Below are 16,423 nucleotides of genomic sequence, written 5' to 3'. Positions count from 1 at the left end.
TCCTCTAGCCCATCCGACTTTTCAAGCTACCCATCCTTCCGAGGCCTAGCCACTTCCTCATGCTGCTCTGAGTCCCTCCTGGTGTTGCGTTCCCGTGGCCACCCTGCGACGAGACTATCGTCGTGGGCGTGGTCGGAGTCGCTGGCATTTGCCGTGGTGGCGTGCTCGGCTCGGCCGCCTCGATACCGCCGAATTCGGCGAGCAGCGTCGGAACGCGGTTGCGCATGATCGGGGGAGGTGTCGCGCTCTTAAAATCATCCTCTGAGACCCCCGCCGGTCGCGCCCACGGCATCGTCGCGGGGGGCGGAACACTATTTCTCCCCGAGAGCCTGGCGGGGTTGAGATGCGACGCGACTGGCGGCAGTTGGGCCGGGGTCGGAACGGGGAAGCCGGCCTCAGTCGCGCTGGAGGGGACGCTGGCGCTTTCTGGTCCTGCCCTCTTAAAGAAGGAATTAAGTCCTAGGCTTCGTCCCCTTAACGACTGCCCCGAGACTGGCGGGTACTGGCTTCGCTTCCCCGCTTCCGCCGGTTTGTTAACGGTCGACCCCTGCGCGGCGCAGCCGACGCTGTTGCTTCTGCCTCTCCCGTCTAGCCAGCTCAGGCGCGAGCTCGGGCCGGGACTCTTCTTAAGCATCCCGCCCAGCTGCGATACCGCGCTCGTGCTACCCGTCCGCGCATGTAGACTCGATCTCCGATCCGGCGTGGGCGGTGCCTGCCCGGGCGTGGCCGGATCGAGCGCCTCGGCCTGCTGCGTCTGCGCCTGTAACGAATTGGCCATCTCGTCCAAGGGGTCGCGTTTCAACGCCGACACCGGCGAACCGAGATAACCGTTACCTCTCAAGGCCCCAAAGATGACGTCTGTCTCCCAGCCTTTCGTGTCCGCCGGGAAGGAAAAGAGATCAGGGGACGAGAGGTCGTCTTCGCGCTGTCCTGAAGACCCTGCATGGTGCCTGTTTGGCTCCATACTCTCCCGCATCCAGTAGTCGAAGCTGTCCGATTCGGAATGAGCGTCTGCCCCGCCGTCCGAGTCCGATTCTGATCCTAGGCTGTCCGCTCGAGTATGAGAGCTCGTCGTCCCAGCCGTCGAGTGCGGACGCGGCGGGAGAGACTGCGCAAGCTCGCTGAGGTCAGAGAATAGGTTGGGGTTCATGCTCGGCATCGGCATAGGCCTGCGGCTCGAAAATACGGACGGGGACCCCCTGAAAGCTGCTTCTCTAGCCGGCGGCCCGGACCTATCGGAGGTAGCCGGCGGGACTTCGCCCGTAGCAGTAGTCGCCCCCGATTGCTTCTCGAGGCTGTCCTGCGAGCTAGTAAAAGGCTGATGTTTCCGAAGCGTGGACGAGGAGACCGTGTCGGGGGTAGGAGGATAAGCGTGCGGGCTAGCGAGATCGCGATGCGCGGAATAGTTGGTGAGAACCTTCTGAAGAGCCTCTCTCTTCTCTTGCTTGGTTCTGCCCTGGTGCGGCGGCTTCGTGGATAGGCTAGGGCCTAGAGTAGCGGTAGGCCGCGCTCTGACCGAGGAGGAGCGAGCCGCCCGCCTAGAGGCATCGCCCAGTCCCGTCATTCGGTCCTCGAGCTTCTCCAGCTTTTGGAGGGGCGAATCCGTATCGATGACGTTCCCGAATGGTTGAATGTGAGTCGACAGCTTAGCCCCTCCTCCATCGGGGGCCCCGACGGGCGTCTTGTTTTGTACCGGGCTCAACCGCTTATCCCAACTTTTCCTCTTCGTCGTTATCGCCGTCGGGGTCGAGGAGTGCTCCGGCGGAACGCCATCGGTTACTGCCGTACTATCAGTAGACAGCATGCTCGCCTTGTCCGGCGCGTCCCTTGCGCCGTATATGCTGACGAACGAGCTCTCACTAAGCACACTGAGGCTGGGACTAGTGACACGATTAATCTCACTAGGGTCAACACTAGATGCAGAAACTTGGCGTATACGCGCGATACTACTTCGCCGTCCCAGAACGGCGTTCCGCAAGTTCTCGGTTTGTTCGCTACGTTCCGAGAGGAAGCTAGGCATCCGCTCGAGAGTGTTAGCATCTTTCGACAGGTGTGGGACGAATAGATTTCTCGGCTTCGTATGGGCGGCGGATACGAGTGCTGGTGTAGGTTTAGACTTGAGCTCAGGTTCGTCTGCGTGGGAGTGACGGTATGACCCATCCGCCTCCACTTGTCTGACCATGTCCCTCTCCAGGAGCAATTCCTCGACTCGTGCTTCCAGTTTTACGATCATGTTAACCGCTTCTTGAATGGCTTTTTCCTTCATCTCCAGCTCGGAAGCTAGGTTCTCGTGAGCTTCCGCTATCTCGCTGTTTTCGGCCTCAAGCTTCTCAACTTGCTCTTCGAGAGCAGTCTGGCGTTGTCGTCGATGGTATAAGTCCAGCTTCAGGTCAAAATTTTGCTTATGGAGCGTTGATAAAGTCTTACGATTCGAGTTAGCCGCCGGTGCGTTTCAACGGACAACGCGTGCGCGATCATGGAAATCCCTTACCTTTTCCAGCCGCTTCAGCCCCATTCCAGGGTCCATCGCGAGATCGTCGCCGCCATCGGGCGGCTGCCATCGTCCCAGAGCGGTAGCGCTCCTCCTGATGGGCGAGCTTGGCGTGTCCATGTCCCGAATATCGCCAGCGGAAGCGCTCAAATCGATACCGAATTTACTCGCCTGGCGTTGGCCTTCCACATTTCTTTCCTGTTGCAGCCTTTCTTGTAGAAAGCTCGAGGCAGCCGCCGGTTCCCGGAAATCCATGCCGGACTCTCTCGACAACCGCGACGGAGCCCGGGTTCCCATTAGGCTCCTACCGGAATGGCTATGGTGATACCTATGGGTTAGATGCGGGCTCGCATGCGTTTCACGAAAGTGGGAGGCGGGACTGGCCGCACTCTTGGTCGTCTGGGTGTTTACAGTGCTACCGGTACTAGCTCGAGAAGGTGCTCTATACAAGCGCTCGCGCGACTCTCTCTGGCTTCCGCTGTCCTCCATGATGGAAGAGGGTGCTACGGTCTCAGTTGGGGCCGTGCGTTTGGTTTGCCCTCGGAAATGGTCTAGGGAGACGGAAGAAGGAAAGGGGAACCCTTTTTAGATCCCACCGCTTAGAGCCACCTGACGGCCGAAGACAGCCACTGGTGAAAGAGAAAATAAAGAGATGATTTAGGTAAGATTTTATTGTTCCTAGGTGGCGAGAGGCGTGACCGAGGAGACAATGGGGAAGGGAGGGGGCAATGGGTGAGATCCGGTCGACAAGCGGATAATGGGTGCGGCACCGGCACTCTTCTCGAAAACGGAAAGCAGTCGATGGGGACGAGAGATGCGATTAACTGGGGATCCCCGGCAGAGAGAGAGGAAGAGAGGATAGAGAGACCGTTGGCGCCCACAGTCCTTGGACAGGCGTCATCGGTGTAAGGGCAGCCGGCGGCTTGAGCGTCTTAATGGGGCTTCTTATGACCAGGTTGGCAGGGGAGGGTTCACTTGCGGGCGGAGCAACAACGACTCGTTCGCGAAGCTGTGACGATTTGGCTTGGCAAAATTTCTTGCAACAGGCGCGTCTTTCATCGGGAGGTCCGAGGGCATGAGCTGGGGGAGGCTGTGTTGACACTCTTCGCCGGATTCTGTATACCGGCCGGGCAACGAGCTCCCCAGGAGATCAGAGGCGGCTTCAGTTGGGTTCGGGATTGGAGGTTGTTGCTTTGGTGATCTGGAGTGCTGGAATTTGGGCGTTTGTGGGAATTTTGACAACGATCGATCTGGATGGGCTGTCACACCTGCAGATGCAAGAGAGACCCGAGGAACTGTCTCAGGACGATGCACCCACAATTGGCTGGCCAGGCGAAGGGTGGAGGGGAGCGACGGAATGCTGGAAGGTCGGAGCTGTAGAGCACCGTACGAATTGAAGGTCGGGGAAACGGCTACAACCACAGCAGCAGAAACGGTGATCACAGGTTAGTTGGTACCGTCCGTATTCCAAGCAGGTTCAACGAAAGATGAGGTCGGGCGTGTATGGTTGGTAAGTAGGTAAGTAGGATATCAGACCAGGCGGCTGGCTGGCTGGCTGGCTGGCTGGCTGGCTGACCGAGGGTTCCGGCAATAGAAGGCGGTAGGTAAGGTGTAGCAGCTGGTGCAGGCGTGAAGTCTGGAAGTAGGAGGCATGCAGGCGTTAAGTGAATGCATGCGCGTGCGAGACGGACCGATGTTGGCGATGAGTTGGGCAGTTCGAGGGCGAGGGAATGTCGAAAACTTGGCAACGGGAGGAGGGAGAAGAGAAAAGAGAATAAAAATAAAAATAAAAATCAAGGTCAGCTCTTGGGAAAGACCTTGCTTTGGTGCTTTGCTTCACGTTCATGCTGACTTCCCTCTCTTACCTCTCTCTCTGTGTCTCTCTCCTTCCCGTCCCTCTCGTCCCTTCCGTCCCTTCCTGGCGTTGCAGGTACCTGGTATCTTGGCAAGGTGTTTACGCGTCTAGTTGTCTCTATACATGTATCGAGGTACTGGCGGTGCCTCTACGCAGGCAGCGAGCACATCTACAGATAGTACCTATACATAGCTAATAGGTCCTCCTTTTCTCATCTCCCTGTTTCCCCCTTGGAGCCTAGCACGGCCCAGTACCGTGCCATGTACCACACGCTATGCACCGCGCCATGTTACGCTGTACAGGTACGCCGGACGTCTTGGGTTGCTGGGTGCCGGTTCCACGGCCCCTGTTTGGTTCCCTTGACGTCGGTATCGCAGCGCTAATGTAGGTACGTAGCAGTTCTTGGTCCGTACCTTACCTACCTAGGTACCTACCTTAGGTACCTCCTAGGTTAGGTACCTACCTAGGTACCTCTAGGTAGGTGTAAGGACCTGTAATGGGCACTGTGCTGCAAGTTAGCCTCTATCACAGAACATGTAAAAAAGGCCTTGAGGCTGGCCGGGTCTAGGCTGGTTGGTGCCAATTTCCAACTAGGTAGGTCCTGAGCGGCCCCAGACACCAAGAATTTCAGGAGAATTATGATGTTCGAGGTAGCCGTCGAGATAAAAAGCTACTAGGCTGAGCAAGCCGATACATGGTGCCCTTGCAGGTGCCTTGGATTCAAGATGCTCATCAGATAAACAAGAGGTGGGAGGTATGTCAGGTCGGTACTTATATGCGTACACATCAGGTACCTACTATGTGTTATACGGTTGGATAGGCTATGCGGGAAACAGTTCTATCTACACTCAGGTCTCCATCATCGTCTCCATCAATGAGTACGAGGTGCCTTTCCGCCCTCTCTCGGCCCCGGCTTCGTGCCGCAGGACAGCCACTTGCTTTCCCAGCTTGAGACATCTGCTCTCTTTTGCTTATTGCTATTGTAACCCTAATTGTTTTCATTACGAGTCTTAAACCCCCGCCTTTTTCTGCATTTCTGAGAGGGCCCAATGGCCTGATCTTCCCGACTCCCAACGCATGCTTAAACGCGCCATCACCTACCACCGAGTATGTGCACAGCAACATGTCTTGGCTTCTTGCTTGCCTACTGAGAAAGGAGAAACGACTCCCAGCTCGAACCCCTTCAATATACCTCAATACATTTACCTACTGTCCACGTACATGGCTTAGCAAGTTTTACCTCTGCGCCTGTCGATAGGATGACAGGCTTGCCCAGGATCTGTTCTTTTGCTGCTTGCCCGCCATCCCCCTCCCCTCTCTCACCTCTGTAGGTTCTAATAGCTGCCAATCTACAAATGTGTATGTAGATGTAGATGCTATCAGCTTATACTTATTGGCCTGTACATCCACAGGTAGGCAAATCTTGCAACATTGAGGGAAGAGGGTCGTTTTGTCGGTTTACTTGGCAGACCCCCGTCTGCCCGTTCCCCCGGCCAAGTTGCCCGCTCCCCCCCCCTCTTCTGTCGCAGCCCGCGTGAACCGGAACGAGCTGGCGCAGGGCTTCCAGGGTGCTGGGAGGCGCTTCCATTGGCTGCTGGACCAGGGTCGTCGGAAAGTGATGGTTTCTCGATCGTCGCAACGCTCTCCCTTCCTGGCCCGGCCGTGACCCCATCCCCAACTGTGATACCCGACGCCATTGGGTCATCGCTGTCTATGGCTTGCCCTGTGCTGACCGCCAAGGGACCGCGAAGCAACAAAACGCGCCGCAGCCGGGGGAGCAAGGCGATGAGCATCGCGCATCCGCCGCCCGTGTGTACGTGTGGTGTATGTACCTATGTCTTACACCCCTCCGCAAACGCGTCTCCTCTCCAAAGCCCCCATGGCCGTGGCGTAGGTAATGCTGAGTAGAGAGAACTGGGGGGGCCTTCTTCTCTTCATGCATGCACTTTCTCTCCCTGCCGCCATCTGCTATCAACGAGTTTTCAAAGCGGGCCTTGCCGTCCGGGCTGGGCATAGAGGGGGAGGGGAGGGGGAGCAGGAGGAGGGAGGGGGATGAGCAAGCTGAAAACGACAACGAATTCACAATTCGGGTATCATTACCTACCTCAAGTAAGGACCCGTCGCCAATATATGTATGTGTGTGTCTACATATCGCCATCTCCAGGCCACGTCATTGCACTCCCTCCCGCAAGTCAGCTCATACCTAGGTAGTTATCAGCCGCTCGATGACCGTCTACCTACCTAATGTATGCGTCCGGGGAGGCGACGAAGCATCCGTCAGATCGCCTTCTTCCTCCTTGCTGTCCTCCCCTTCTACCCCTCTCTTTTCTCCGAATAAAACGTACAGAGACACGAGACACTCTTGTTTTTTCTTCTTTCTAACTGACCCCAACATGTAGGTAGTTAATTGCTTACTGTGTTATCAATTTCAATGCTTCGTCCAGGTTTGCGTGAGACCCGTCTCTCTCTCCTCTCTACTATTGCGACCTGACTCGGAAAGGCTCTCCGTGCTGCAGAGCATCATACGCTGCTCTTTGACTAACAATCCCCCCCTCCCCCAATCGATTTTGTCTCCGTCTCCATCCTTTCCCCCCCCCTCTTTTCCTTCTTCCACATGCTACGTGCGTGCAGAGGTGGTGGCACAACACGCCGAGAGAAATAGGGGACCAATGCGACGGCGAGAGCCATGGGATTCACGCTGCGCTGCCCAGTCGTATCGCGGCTCGCTGCCCGCCTCCCGCATTCCTCGCATCTACCTCACATCTGCCGTGCTACGTGTAATATCTATATCCGTGCAGCGCGCATCGCCGTCCATAGCGCCGACAGCGTCGCGGCAAACGCGATGCGGGCTATGAAAATCGGCTATGCCCACTGCCCTCCGCGCGGCATCAATCGACCCCGTTAGCATCCCGCGGGGCCACTTCGTGGTGGTGTCGAGATCGCACGGCCGTCCCGCCAACCCATCGATAGTGCGTATGGGTGGCGGCCCGGGCTTCGACACGTCTCCGTCCTGATGGGTAAGACTAAACCACCAGCCGACCCGAAGGGTGAAGGGAACCAAGCGAGGCTCGCCTTGCCCCCTAGAGGCTCGCCATGTATGCAGAAACGACGTGGCGGATGACTCGCATCTCGTATCGCTGGACCTTCACGTTTGACGGCCGCGCGCAACTCCAATGAAATGGGGATTTGGTTGCGTGCGGAGTATTGAGTCGAGCAAGACGGCCAGCGTGCAAAGGGTTACCAATATCGCCGAATTCAGAGCCAACTCAAAGTATGACGTGGTCGTTGGCTGAATTCCGGGTGCGCGAATCAACCCCCTACTTCGGCATCCACGAGGGGGGAGCACCTTTGGGCGGATACACGCCATCGATGTGGCCGCTCCGTCACCGTCTCCTAACCTGCTATACATCGCCTGCCCAACCTCTACTGCGTAGTAGAACCTTCAAGTGGGCTACACCTACCTTGGTATGATTGAGTGATGCCGGGCCGACGTACTATGCAGTATGTAACTGCGGACTGTGCTTGGATGGCCTAGTAGATCGTCTCTAACGGGTCCGGACTCTCTACGGTCCAACGGTTGGCTACTGATGGGGAGAAGTCGTAGAGACATCTAGGGAAGACCTAGTTGGTCCCCCCCCCCCCCCCCGGAGGATCTACAGACGTGCCTATATACGTACGTGTCTGAATGTGCCCGCAACCAATGGGTCTCTCTCTTGTCTGCGGAATTTCTGCCTATGCCGTAGTTGATTCGGTTGTCCTGCTTCGTGTTGCGGGGAATAAGCTACCATAGACGCAACGGTGACTTATACATGTAGACGCTGCTCTTCACTATAAGTCGTCTCGTTAGGCAGTCCGACAAGACAACTCCCCACCACGTTGCTTCCCCTCTTCTTCGCTCCCTGTTCACCTTCTATTAACCCCGTTCGTGGCGAGAACCGAGTGAAGAGAGGTTGCCGACCAACCGACAGGGAGTCGCGAAATTGGCCTTATGGCATGATGAAGAAAAAGAAAAAAAAAGAATGTAGAGTTGTCAACCGAAATGAAGTGATTCGGGGCGTTTCTCTTACCAAGTCCAGGGTTACGGCGAGTCTGTCTTATTAGGGTCTTCTATGGCCTAGGGAGTCTAATAAGAGAGAGCCAACCCTTAAATATCCCGGCGTATACTACGCAGTACCTATCTATATGTATGCTTTGCACAGTCGGCGGCACTCTATGTGTGTGTATTGGATAATTTCCCAAGTAATTATGCGTACGAGAAGCCGTTGCTACATAGAAATATCAAATGGATACTAATTCGGTAGGTAGGTAAGCGACGAGTAGACGATAGTAGAAGGGAATGCGGAGCATATCCTCTTCCGCTCCAAAGTTGCTGCCCCTACGACTCAGTCTGCCTCATAGTAGGTATACATCCGCATACATACAGACGGAACCTCCTTCTGCCCGGGCTATGACCTGTCGCATAGTATCTCCCCTATATACATGCCTCCGTAGCCATTCCCATGCCAACATACATATATAGGTACATGCATGCATGCATGCGAATGCAGGCAAAAGAGGTAGAGGTGGTCTCCTCGACCTATCCCCTTACAACACCTCGGCCTCTTCCGTAACCCGGGCATATATAGTCGTACGAGAAGGAAGCGCCCTCGGCGGGTGTGTTAGGAAACAGACGGACATCTACTCATAGACGTGCATATACACACACATACCTACATGCCTGCGTAGAGACCTAGACTACCTTGCCGTCTGTCCCATACCCGCCCCTTGCCATCGGCTCTACTGTCGCCGTATCCGCCCTGCTTCTCTCGGGGTGGCGACGTGGGGACGGCGATCCCAGAGGGCAGAGGACGGATCCCAGAGCACTCTCTGTACCGCTCGTATGTATTTATCAGTCCGCGTCCTCCTGAATGCTACGTAACGCAGCAGGTCGGCGTTTGACGGGGGCGTGATCTGTGAGAGAATGTACTGATCCGCCCCCGGGATGAGAGAGCGCATTCACCGGGAAGCCAGTAGGCACGGCATAGTCTTGACAGTGGTTCAATAACGCCACGATCCATCCTACCAACGTAACGCCGTTCGCCATGCTAGTGCGAGCTCGGCGTCTCAGAGTTCCTCTTTGAAGAACCTCTCCTCGCTGCCTGTCTCCTCGTCCGTTTTGTCCCCGACACCCCCGCCCTCGCCCTCGCCCTTGCCCTTGCCCTTGCGCTTCCCGGTTGATTCTTCCTCCTCCACGTCGACGATTCCGCGGAACTCCGGAGGGTCGCCCGGGATCTCGACGATCTCGAGCTTCCAGCCCCTGTCCCCGGCTAGCTTCTGCAGCTCCTTCTTGAGCTCCTCGATGGCTTCGGGGCTGAGGTTGAGACTGGCCAACTGCTCGTCGGTGAGGACGGACACGGTGCTACCGTCTTCTTTGCTACTCCCCTGGGCGAGGACTTCGACGAGTGGGGCTATGTTTGAGCTGCGGAAATTCTGGGGTGGAGCTAATCTGTGTGCCTCCTTTCCGTCCTCACCCCTGCCAAGAATGTGTCTCCCTCCTACCACTACTCCGCCAATGGTAACGGGAACTTTCGCTTCGCCTCTAAGCTGGCCTACCATGGCCGCTTGCGCCTCCAGGGTTTTCTGCGCGTGCCAATCTGCCCGCGCAGCCTCCGACACGATAGCGCGGCAGCTAATGACGTTGGCTCTCTCCTCCTTCGGCGGTTGGAAGGCGACGTCTACACATAAGCGAGGCGTGTTCACTACCATTAGGTACGCGCACGTGGTGACCTCCTTAATCCACCCGATGCGATCCTGAGTACTGCCCGGGCTGCAGTGGTATTGTATCTCGATCGTCCGCTCCCGGCCGGTAAGGTCGCAAATAGTACCTTCCCCCATCTTCTGGACCAAGTACCGCTGGTCGCCCTTGACTTGAAGCTCCGTATTGGGTGGCGCGGCGCCGGCCGGATGCCCTTTATCGTTCGGGGGGTTGGATTGTCCGCGGCGCGAAGACCGCGACGTGCTCTGAGGGTCTGGCACCTTTCCCAGAACGTATGCCGTAGTGTGGGGATCTTTCATAGGCGGACCCGTCTTAATACTAGCGGGGAGGGCGTGGAACTGCACGACATCGTGGCCGTAGCAGAAGCTATAACTCCACCATCCGGACATGTAGTAGAGACAGGTGCCGTCGAGACCGTTTATCAGGTCCCAGCCATGGGCGGAAGCCCTCGCCAGCTCGCGGGCTTCTTCGGCTTTAGCTAGCTCAGTGGCCGTTTTGTTCGGCGGAGGCGGGGATTCGATTATCGGGATGGCACATAGGTAGCGCTGAGTAGGCATGCTCATGATCTCGTACGACTCGGTGACTTTGGGGCCGCTTTCGCCATCGCTGGGATCATCGACTACGTCGCGGTCCTCGCCAGGCTGGATGTCGGAGGTGAGGAGGGACCGGGCGACAAAGTCGGGCTCATAGTTGGGGTGGGAGGGATTCGTCTTTTCTACCAAAGCTTGGGCATCGATTTCCGATATGTAGGACTCGGAGAAGACTACCTCGAACTAGTGATCACCCGTGAGCATGGCGGCGCAAAGGGATAGCAGAGGCCGAGAAACACACACCTGCGGATATGCTAGGAGGTCGTGATGAATACTGAAGCCTGGCTGGCGCGCCTGGGACGGCGACAATAGCCAGCTTAGGACAAGAAGCGCACGGAGACGGCACATGACGCCGCGTGGCCCGGGGGTTATCTCACATGGACGCCGGGAGGGAGGCTTCGCGCATAGAGAGGCGATGGAGCGCAAAAAGGTGTCTTGGAATTACGAGGTGAACTTGGATTGGTTGTGTATGGAAATTGAGGCTACCGAGGGGTAGCGTAATTGACCGTGATGATTGATGATAAGATGGCCAAGGTGGCCAAGGTGGCATCACTGCAAGATCCGGAGATCTCCCGAAGTCAGACAACCCGAGGAGGTGGGCTCTGCCGGGCCGTTTCGATCTGCCATGTACCGCTCGCTACTATTACGTAATCTACCGACCTGAGGAACCCCGACGCATGCATTTGGTTGCTTAAAGTGATGATGCATGCCGCCGTTATCTTCCTCGTCTTCGTCAAATAGTCTACATTTTTCTCCTGCCTCCCCCCACCGTCTCTCTCTATCTTACACATATTACCTCCCTTCATCTGTGTAATCCGACAACTCTCGTAGGTAACCTAGCGTATCCTTACCACGGCAGAACGGTCCGGCTGGAGAGGGATGCTCAGAGCTTCCTAATCCTCGCATTTCGTGCCACGACGCTGACCTATTTGCCGTCCTTAATACCTATGACACGCCTCCCACCCATGTATACAGTTGTGCTCTGGGCCAGGTTGGTGCCGGCAATGACCAACGCCTTCCTATCTACGGGAAGCCGGAAAATATATCGCGTGTCTTAACAAACCTGAGAAGTCGTCTCATCTCTGTGTTTGTCGGCCGCGATGCTCACCACACGTGTTCCGTCTCTCTCGCGCGCTCTCGCCATGAAGAAAACCAGCTCATCTTAGTCCGGAGATTTGGTCCACACCATCCCAGGCGTCCCGGTTACTACTACTACTACTATGGCTACTACGACTACTACCTAGGTAGGTAGGCGTACTGGGGCTAACCGACACCCACCCATCCCATGGCTTCCGTCGGCAATCTCCTATCGCCGGAGCTCGTGTGTGACGCACCACATGGGAAGAAGGCGTCGTTTCGACGGGACAGGAGGGGTGGCGAGCGACGAAGGCGATGAGTTGTCGATAAGTACAGCTGGCGGCTACTCCTAGCCATTGGCCAGTCTCAACATCCTGGGGGGATGTTGCACCGCATGGTCGAGAGATCCTGGCAAAGACTACCGGAAGCGTGAGCCATCTCCCGCATCACAATCAAGCACATCCTCATCCCACTCGTTTACGTCAATCCAGCGCCGGGGGCACGGTCCCGTCATTTCCATCGCCTACGTACCTAGCATGAGCCCGAGCGGCAATGGTAGTCGACCCGGATTAGATTGCTCGTAGCGGAAGCGGAAAGGTGCCGAGCGAGCTAACTGCGCTGAGGATAAATCCCACAGAGCTGGTTCGATGACGTGAGGCCTAGGACGTTGGTGATGTATCCTTGACCGACGAGATGACAGATCAGGTCAGCGGACGAAAATAGTAATCTAAAATCACCTTAGGGTAATATTAACCCGCTGGAGAGTCTTTGGAGTCCAGTTGTTTTCTGCCTGGGTTAGGAGGTAGGTAACCATTCATCAGTCTGGTACTGCCGCGGACACCTCCACATACGTACATACCTAGAGGGGAAGAGAGAGGGAGGGGGGGGGGAGTGAGGGTGGGCAAGTTAGTTAGTCGGTTTCCACACCGCCGCCCTTTCAGCCCCTCGCTGTCGTGGCCGCGGTGGTGGTTGTGGCTTGGATCTTGCTGGACGGACGCGGCAGCCGCCGAAGGATGGGAGAGGAAGAAGGCCTACGCGACAACACGAACACACGCAATATTGACTAACACACGCATATATACATACAAATATGCCTGCATGCGCGAGTCCATACTCACATATAGGCGTATACAAGCCACGGTGCGTGTCTATGCGGATACCGGGAGGGCGGAGCGCTCCTGCGAGTGCTCACCGATGTCCGTTTTCGATGGCCGGGATGCTTACTTCTAGAACCCGCCTGTGTTGGAGGGTAGGATAGGGGAGGGTAGGGGACGGGTAGGGATGGGGGTAGGCGAGTTGGGTAGGCATCCTATTCATCCCAGCGGACGGTCAACCGAATGAAGACGAGGTGTATCACGGGCCACGATGGCCCAATCTACACGCCACAGGGTATTCACCAACAGGCCAGGCATGGATAGATCGGTGGGCATCTCGACGGACCAAGATCATTGCGATCCTGCGACTCCCGCCCATCGTGGTATCGGCAATACTGCTTGCGTGTGCAGGGCAGGGCTGGTCTGTCTGGGCGCCAGCAGCCATTCGCGTCCTATCTCCAAGCCGACCCACCGTCGCCCGTTCAGGGGTCCTGGCCGAAGAACCATCAGCCACTCAAAGGGTCGCGGGGGACGGCCGCCTCACTCTCTGGACAACACATTGACTCACGGAGATCCAATAGGCGTCGGATTCGTCGAAAACAGGGCAAACATTGGCAGCTGGGATATGCAAGCTATCGCATGCATCTTTCCTTGGGCGATGGGCACGAGGTGCTCCCTTGCAGACCGATGCGTGGCTAGCTCTGGCGCTCCTCATCTAGGTAGGTATTCCCATTTCCCGCCCTTTCCAACCGTCTGTGCGGCGCCGTGAACACTAGGGGAGAGGGGAGGAGGGGAGGGGAGATGAGAGATGAACGACCTCCAAGTAGGCCTCACCGAGCAAGATTCGTCTCATAAGCGATAGGTGATGATGGCGACGGCGATGATTGACGGGAGAGAGCGCGCGCGAGAGAGGCGCGAGAGGGTGAATTGGGATGGGATGGGATGGGATGGGATGGGATGGGATGGGATGGGAGAGACACAGCGGCGGATACAGCCAGACAGGTCCCATCCCATCCCATCCCTCCATCCACCCATCCACTCGTCCACCCACACATCCATCCACGCGTTACGTATGTATACGTACATACTACCATTGCATACGTAGAGACAAGGAGACACAGCAAGAGAGAGAGAGCGCCCACGCGCACACGCGCACGACCTACCCGATAAGGAGATCCTATCAAAAAGGTAGGAGGTATGTAGATGTAGCGGATGCGATTTCGGTTTCATTATTGGCTCGTATGTAACCCCACGTTTAGATGACGACGAACAGAAGAGCGAGCGAAGGAAAGGTGCATGACCAGAAGGAGAGGGAGTGAGGGTGGGTGTGTGTAAGCGCGTAAGTGTGTGTTCAAGTGAGTGAGTGCGTGGCTTTGCAGTGTAACGAGAAAGATTCGGAAGAGCGCTGCTGCGATTCGAAGAGAGAGACAAGACAGACAGGTAGAGAGAGTCTCGCCCAATCCAGCTGTCTGCTGTCCTCCCCCTCGCCCTCGGTTGGTAACAATTACAACACTCTACACCCTATTCTCAACTCCCCCCCCCTCTCTCTCTCTGTCTCTGTCTCTCTCTCCTCTCTACCTTCTGTTGCCTTACCGCACCACATCGTACCGTACCCTGTTCTTGTCTCTGCCCTACCCTCCCTGTTGTATGCAACGGCGCCTTGCTAAGCCCGTCAGGCTTTTCAGGGACCTTTGCTTTCTTGGTTTTTGGGGTTTGGTTTCTTTTTCCCAATGTCGACTTTATGTAGCGTATTGAGTCTATACAGGTCTAGGTAGGTATGTATCGTAGGCATGTATACCTCCTACACCCCCTGCCTACCTACGGGTACATACTATAGGTAGGCCTATACTATTACTTACGGTATGTAGGTATGTATGTAGGTAGGTAGGTAGGTACAAGACTTGGCGACGGCGAGATGGGATTTGCACATTCTCCCCTCCATTGCCTTTCATCAAGCCTCCCCCTCCTTCACCCATGGACATCTCATTTCTAGAGATCTGAGTGGGCCGTGTCCCCTTCCTTAATACCCAATTCGACAACTCGTCATCAGGACAATTACCAGCGTTTTCCAATACCTGCCTATATACCCTTGCCTGCCGCCGCCACGAACCCATGGTACCAATTTGCGGAACCACCAGGTATCAGTCAGTGTCTGCCTAAGGTACCCGATGTATTTAACGTGTATATTTAGCAGGTGATCGTCGATACAGATACCTACGTGCATAGGCACTGAGAATTACCTGTGGTAAATACTAAATTCAAACAATATTTAGAATCAATGTATTCTGGTTAGGCGCCTCGTTAACTTGGGAATAAGCCAAACGTAGGTTGAGAGAATTCAGAGTAGTCGAGGTAAGAGAGGCAGCGTTGAATGAAGCAACAGATATTACCTACCTAAGGTACCTACAGGCAGCGAGAGGCTGGTACCTAGAGGAATGTATTCGACTTGGCTTATATGCATCCACACCAATCACGCCTATATGTATGCACGCAAAGGTACCTAACCGTACACCTACCTGCCTGACCTCAGGTACCTGATTTCACACATGCATACCGGGCAGACATAGGTATATATCGTTTTTATAGGCAACATATATATATATATATATATATATATATGCTTCGGTATTATTATATATATGCCATATACATAAGATATACTAAGGTACGTCGTATGCTACCTACGTACAGATAAAACCTGGCTTTGCCTCCCTCCCCTTGTAGACATCTCGCGACGACGGGGAGACGATGCCGATTCGCCAATGATGCCCGTTGGTACCTGATTTCATCGCGCGCTCCTCGGCCGATTCCTGTCGCCTGCGGTCGAGCGAGTCACGGTAGCTTTGAGGACAGGATATGGGTATACACGATGCCTAAATACGTGGAGGGGAGACGGGAGACTGGCCAGGTAGCCGACATCATGCCTGCCTACCCGCCTCGACAGACACATCCTGTCTTCGACCCGGGACCAGACCAGAGACCAGAGACCAGACCCCGTCCCGTCCTGGGTCTGCAGAGACAACAGCGGCCACCATCACGTAGGTACAGTAAAGACGGTCGATCGCTGAATTGGCTGACTGCGTCACTCGCGCGACGGTAACCCCCTTCACCACCCTCCCCTCCCTGTCCCCCCTGCAAGAGGATACTTCGCGGGACTGACCTGTAAGATTCCGTGGCAGAGGTTCCAGCGCTGAACTCACTCTGCATCTTGCAGGTTACATCACATCAGACCGCAATGTACATACTCGCAGGTGTGCCCGCCCACCAGGCGTTTCCGTATCCTGCGGAGCGAGAGAGAGACATGCCGGGTGTGCGAGCAGCTGTTGTTGCTTCGTCCGCTCTGGGCAGGCCTGTCAGGGACTTCTCTTCGAGTTCCAAATCCAAGTGGGCTCTTCTTCTCTTGCAGACCAGCGCATACGGATCTGACAGGCTCCAACGGCCCATCCTACCCTCCCGAAGTCATCCCTCCCCCCCCAAGCCCCCCCGGCCAGCGCCAGCCAGCCAGCCAGCTAATAGCCGTCAACTGACTGACCCTTCTCTCGAGTCCCCCAAGCGGTCCTG

General features: G+C 55.9%; 3 protein-coding genes across 3 annotated transcripts; all 3 read right to left on the bottom strand.

Moving 5' to 3' along the window:
• Positions 1–4: 4 nt before the first annotated feature.
• On the bottom strand, positions 5–2,980 carry GGS23DRAFT_605824 (uncharacterized protein; the record flags this gene model as incomplete). The annotated part of the gene is made up of 2 exons (XM_051519819.1): positions 5–2,422; positions 2,492–2,980. 2 exons carry the CDS (start codon positions 2,978–2,980, stop codon positions 5–7), a joined length of 2,907 nt encoding a protein of 968 aa, XP_051370947.1.
• A 2,505-nt stretch (positions 2,981–5,485) lies between these two features.
• GGS23DRAFT_113287 (uncharacterized protein) lies at positions 5,486–6,240 on the bottom strand. Its single transcript, XM_051511014.1, has 2 exons — positions 5,670–6,240; positions 5,486–5,555 (listed from the first exon to the last, which is right to left on the bottom strand). The coding sequence occupies exon 1, from the start codon at positions 6,137–6,139 to the stop codon at positions 5,726–5,728; it is 414 nt and encodes a 137-aa protein (XP_051370946.1). The 5' UTR covers positions 6,140–6,240; the 3' UTR covers positions 5,486–5,555; positions 5,670–5,725.
• A 2,917-nt stretch (positions 6,241–9,157) lies between these two features.
• GGS23DRAFT_112955 (glucosidase II beta subunit-like protein-domain-containing protein) lies at positions 9,158–11,154 on the bottom strand. The gene is made up of 2 exons (XM_051511013.1): positions 10,935–11,154; positions 9,158–10,874 (listed from the first exon to the last, which is right to left on the bottom strand). The coding sequence occupies exons 1-2, from the start codon at positions 11,037–11,039 to the stop codon at positions 9,450–9,452; spliced, it is 1,530 nt and encodes a 509-aa protein (XP_051370945.1). The 5' UTR covers positions 11,040–11,154; the 3' UTR covers positions 9,158–9,449.
• Between the last annotated feature and the right edge of the window lie 5,269 nt (positions 11,155–16,423).

The sequence above is a fragment of the Durotheca rogersii genome (assembly GCF_024521655.1).
Source record: "Durotheca rogersii strain YMJ 92031201 chromosome Unknown GGS23scaffold_14, whole genome shotgun sequence".
NCBI lineage: Eukaryota > Fungi > Ascomycota > Sordariomycetes > Xylariales > Xylariaceae > Durotheca > Durotheca rogersii.
Note: the sequence above shows the minus strand (reverse complement) of the source record. Positions and strands in the feature narration are given on the sequence as shown.

Excerpts from the sequence above, each read along its gene's own strand:
- GGS23DRAFT_113287 (XM_051511014.1), bottom strand. The coding sequence starts at position 6,139 with ATGCTCATCGCCTTGCTCCCCCGGCTGCGGCGCGTTTTGTTGCTTCGC.
- GGS23DRAFT_112955 (XM_051511013.1), bottom strand. The coding sequence starts at position 11,039 with ATGTGCCGTCTCCGTGCGCTTCTTGTCCTAAGCTGGCTATTGTCGCCG. Across the intron at positions 10,875-10,934 it reads ACCTCCTAGCATATCCGCAG|TTCGAGGTAGTCTTCTCCGA; the intron begins GTGTGTGTTTCT and ends GGTGATCACTAG.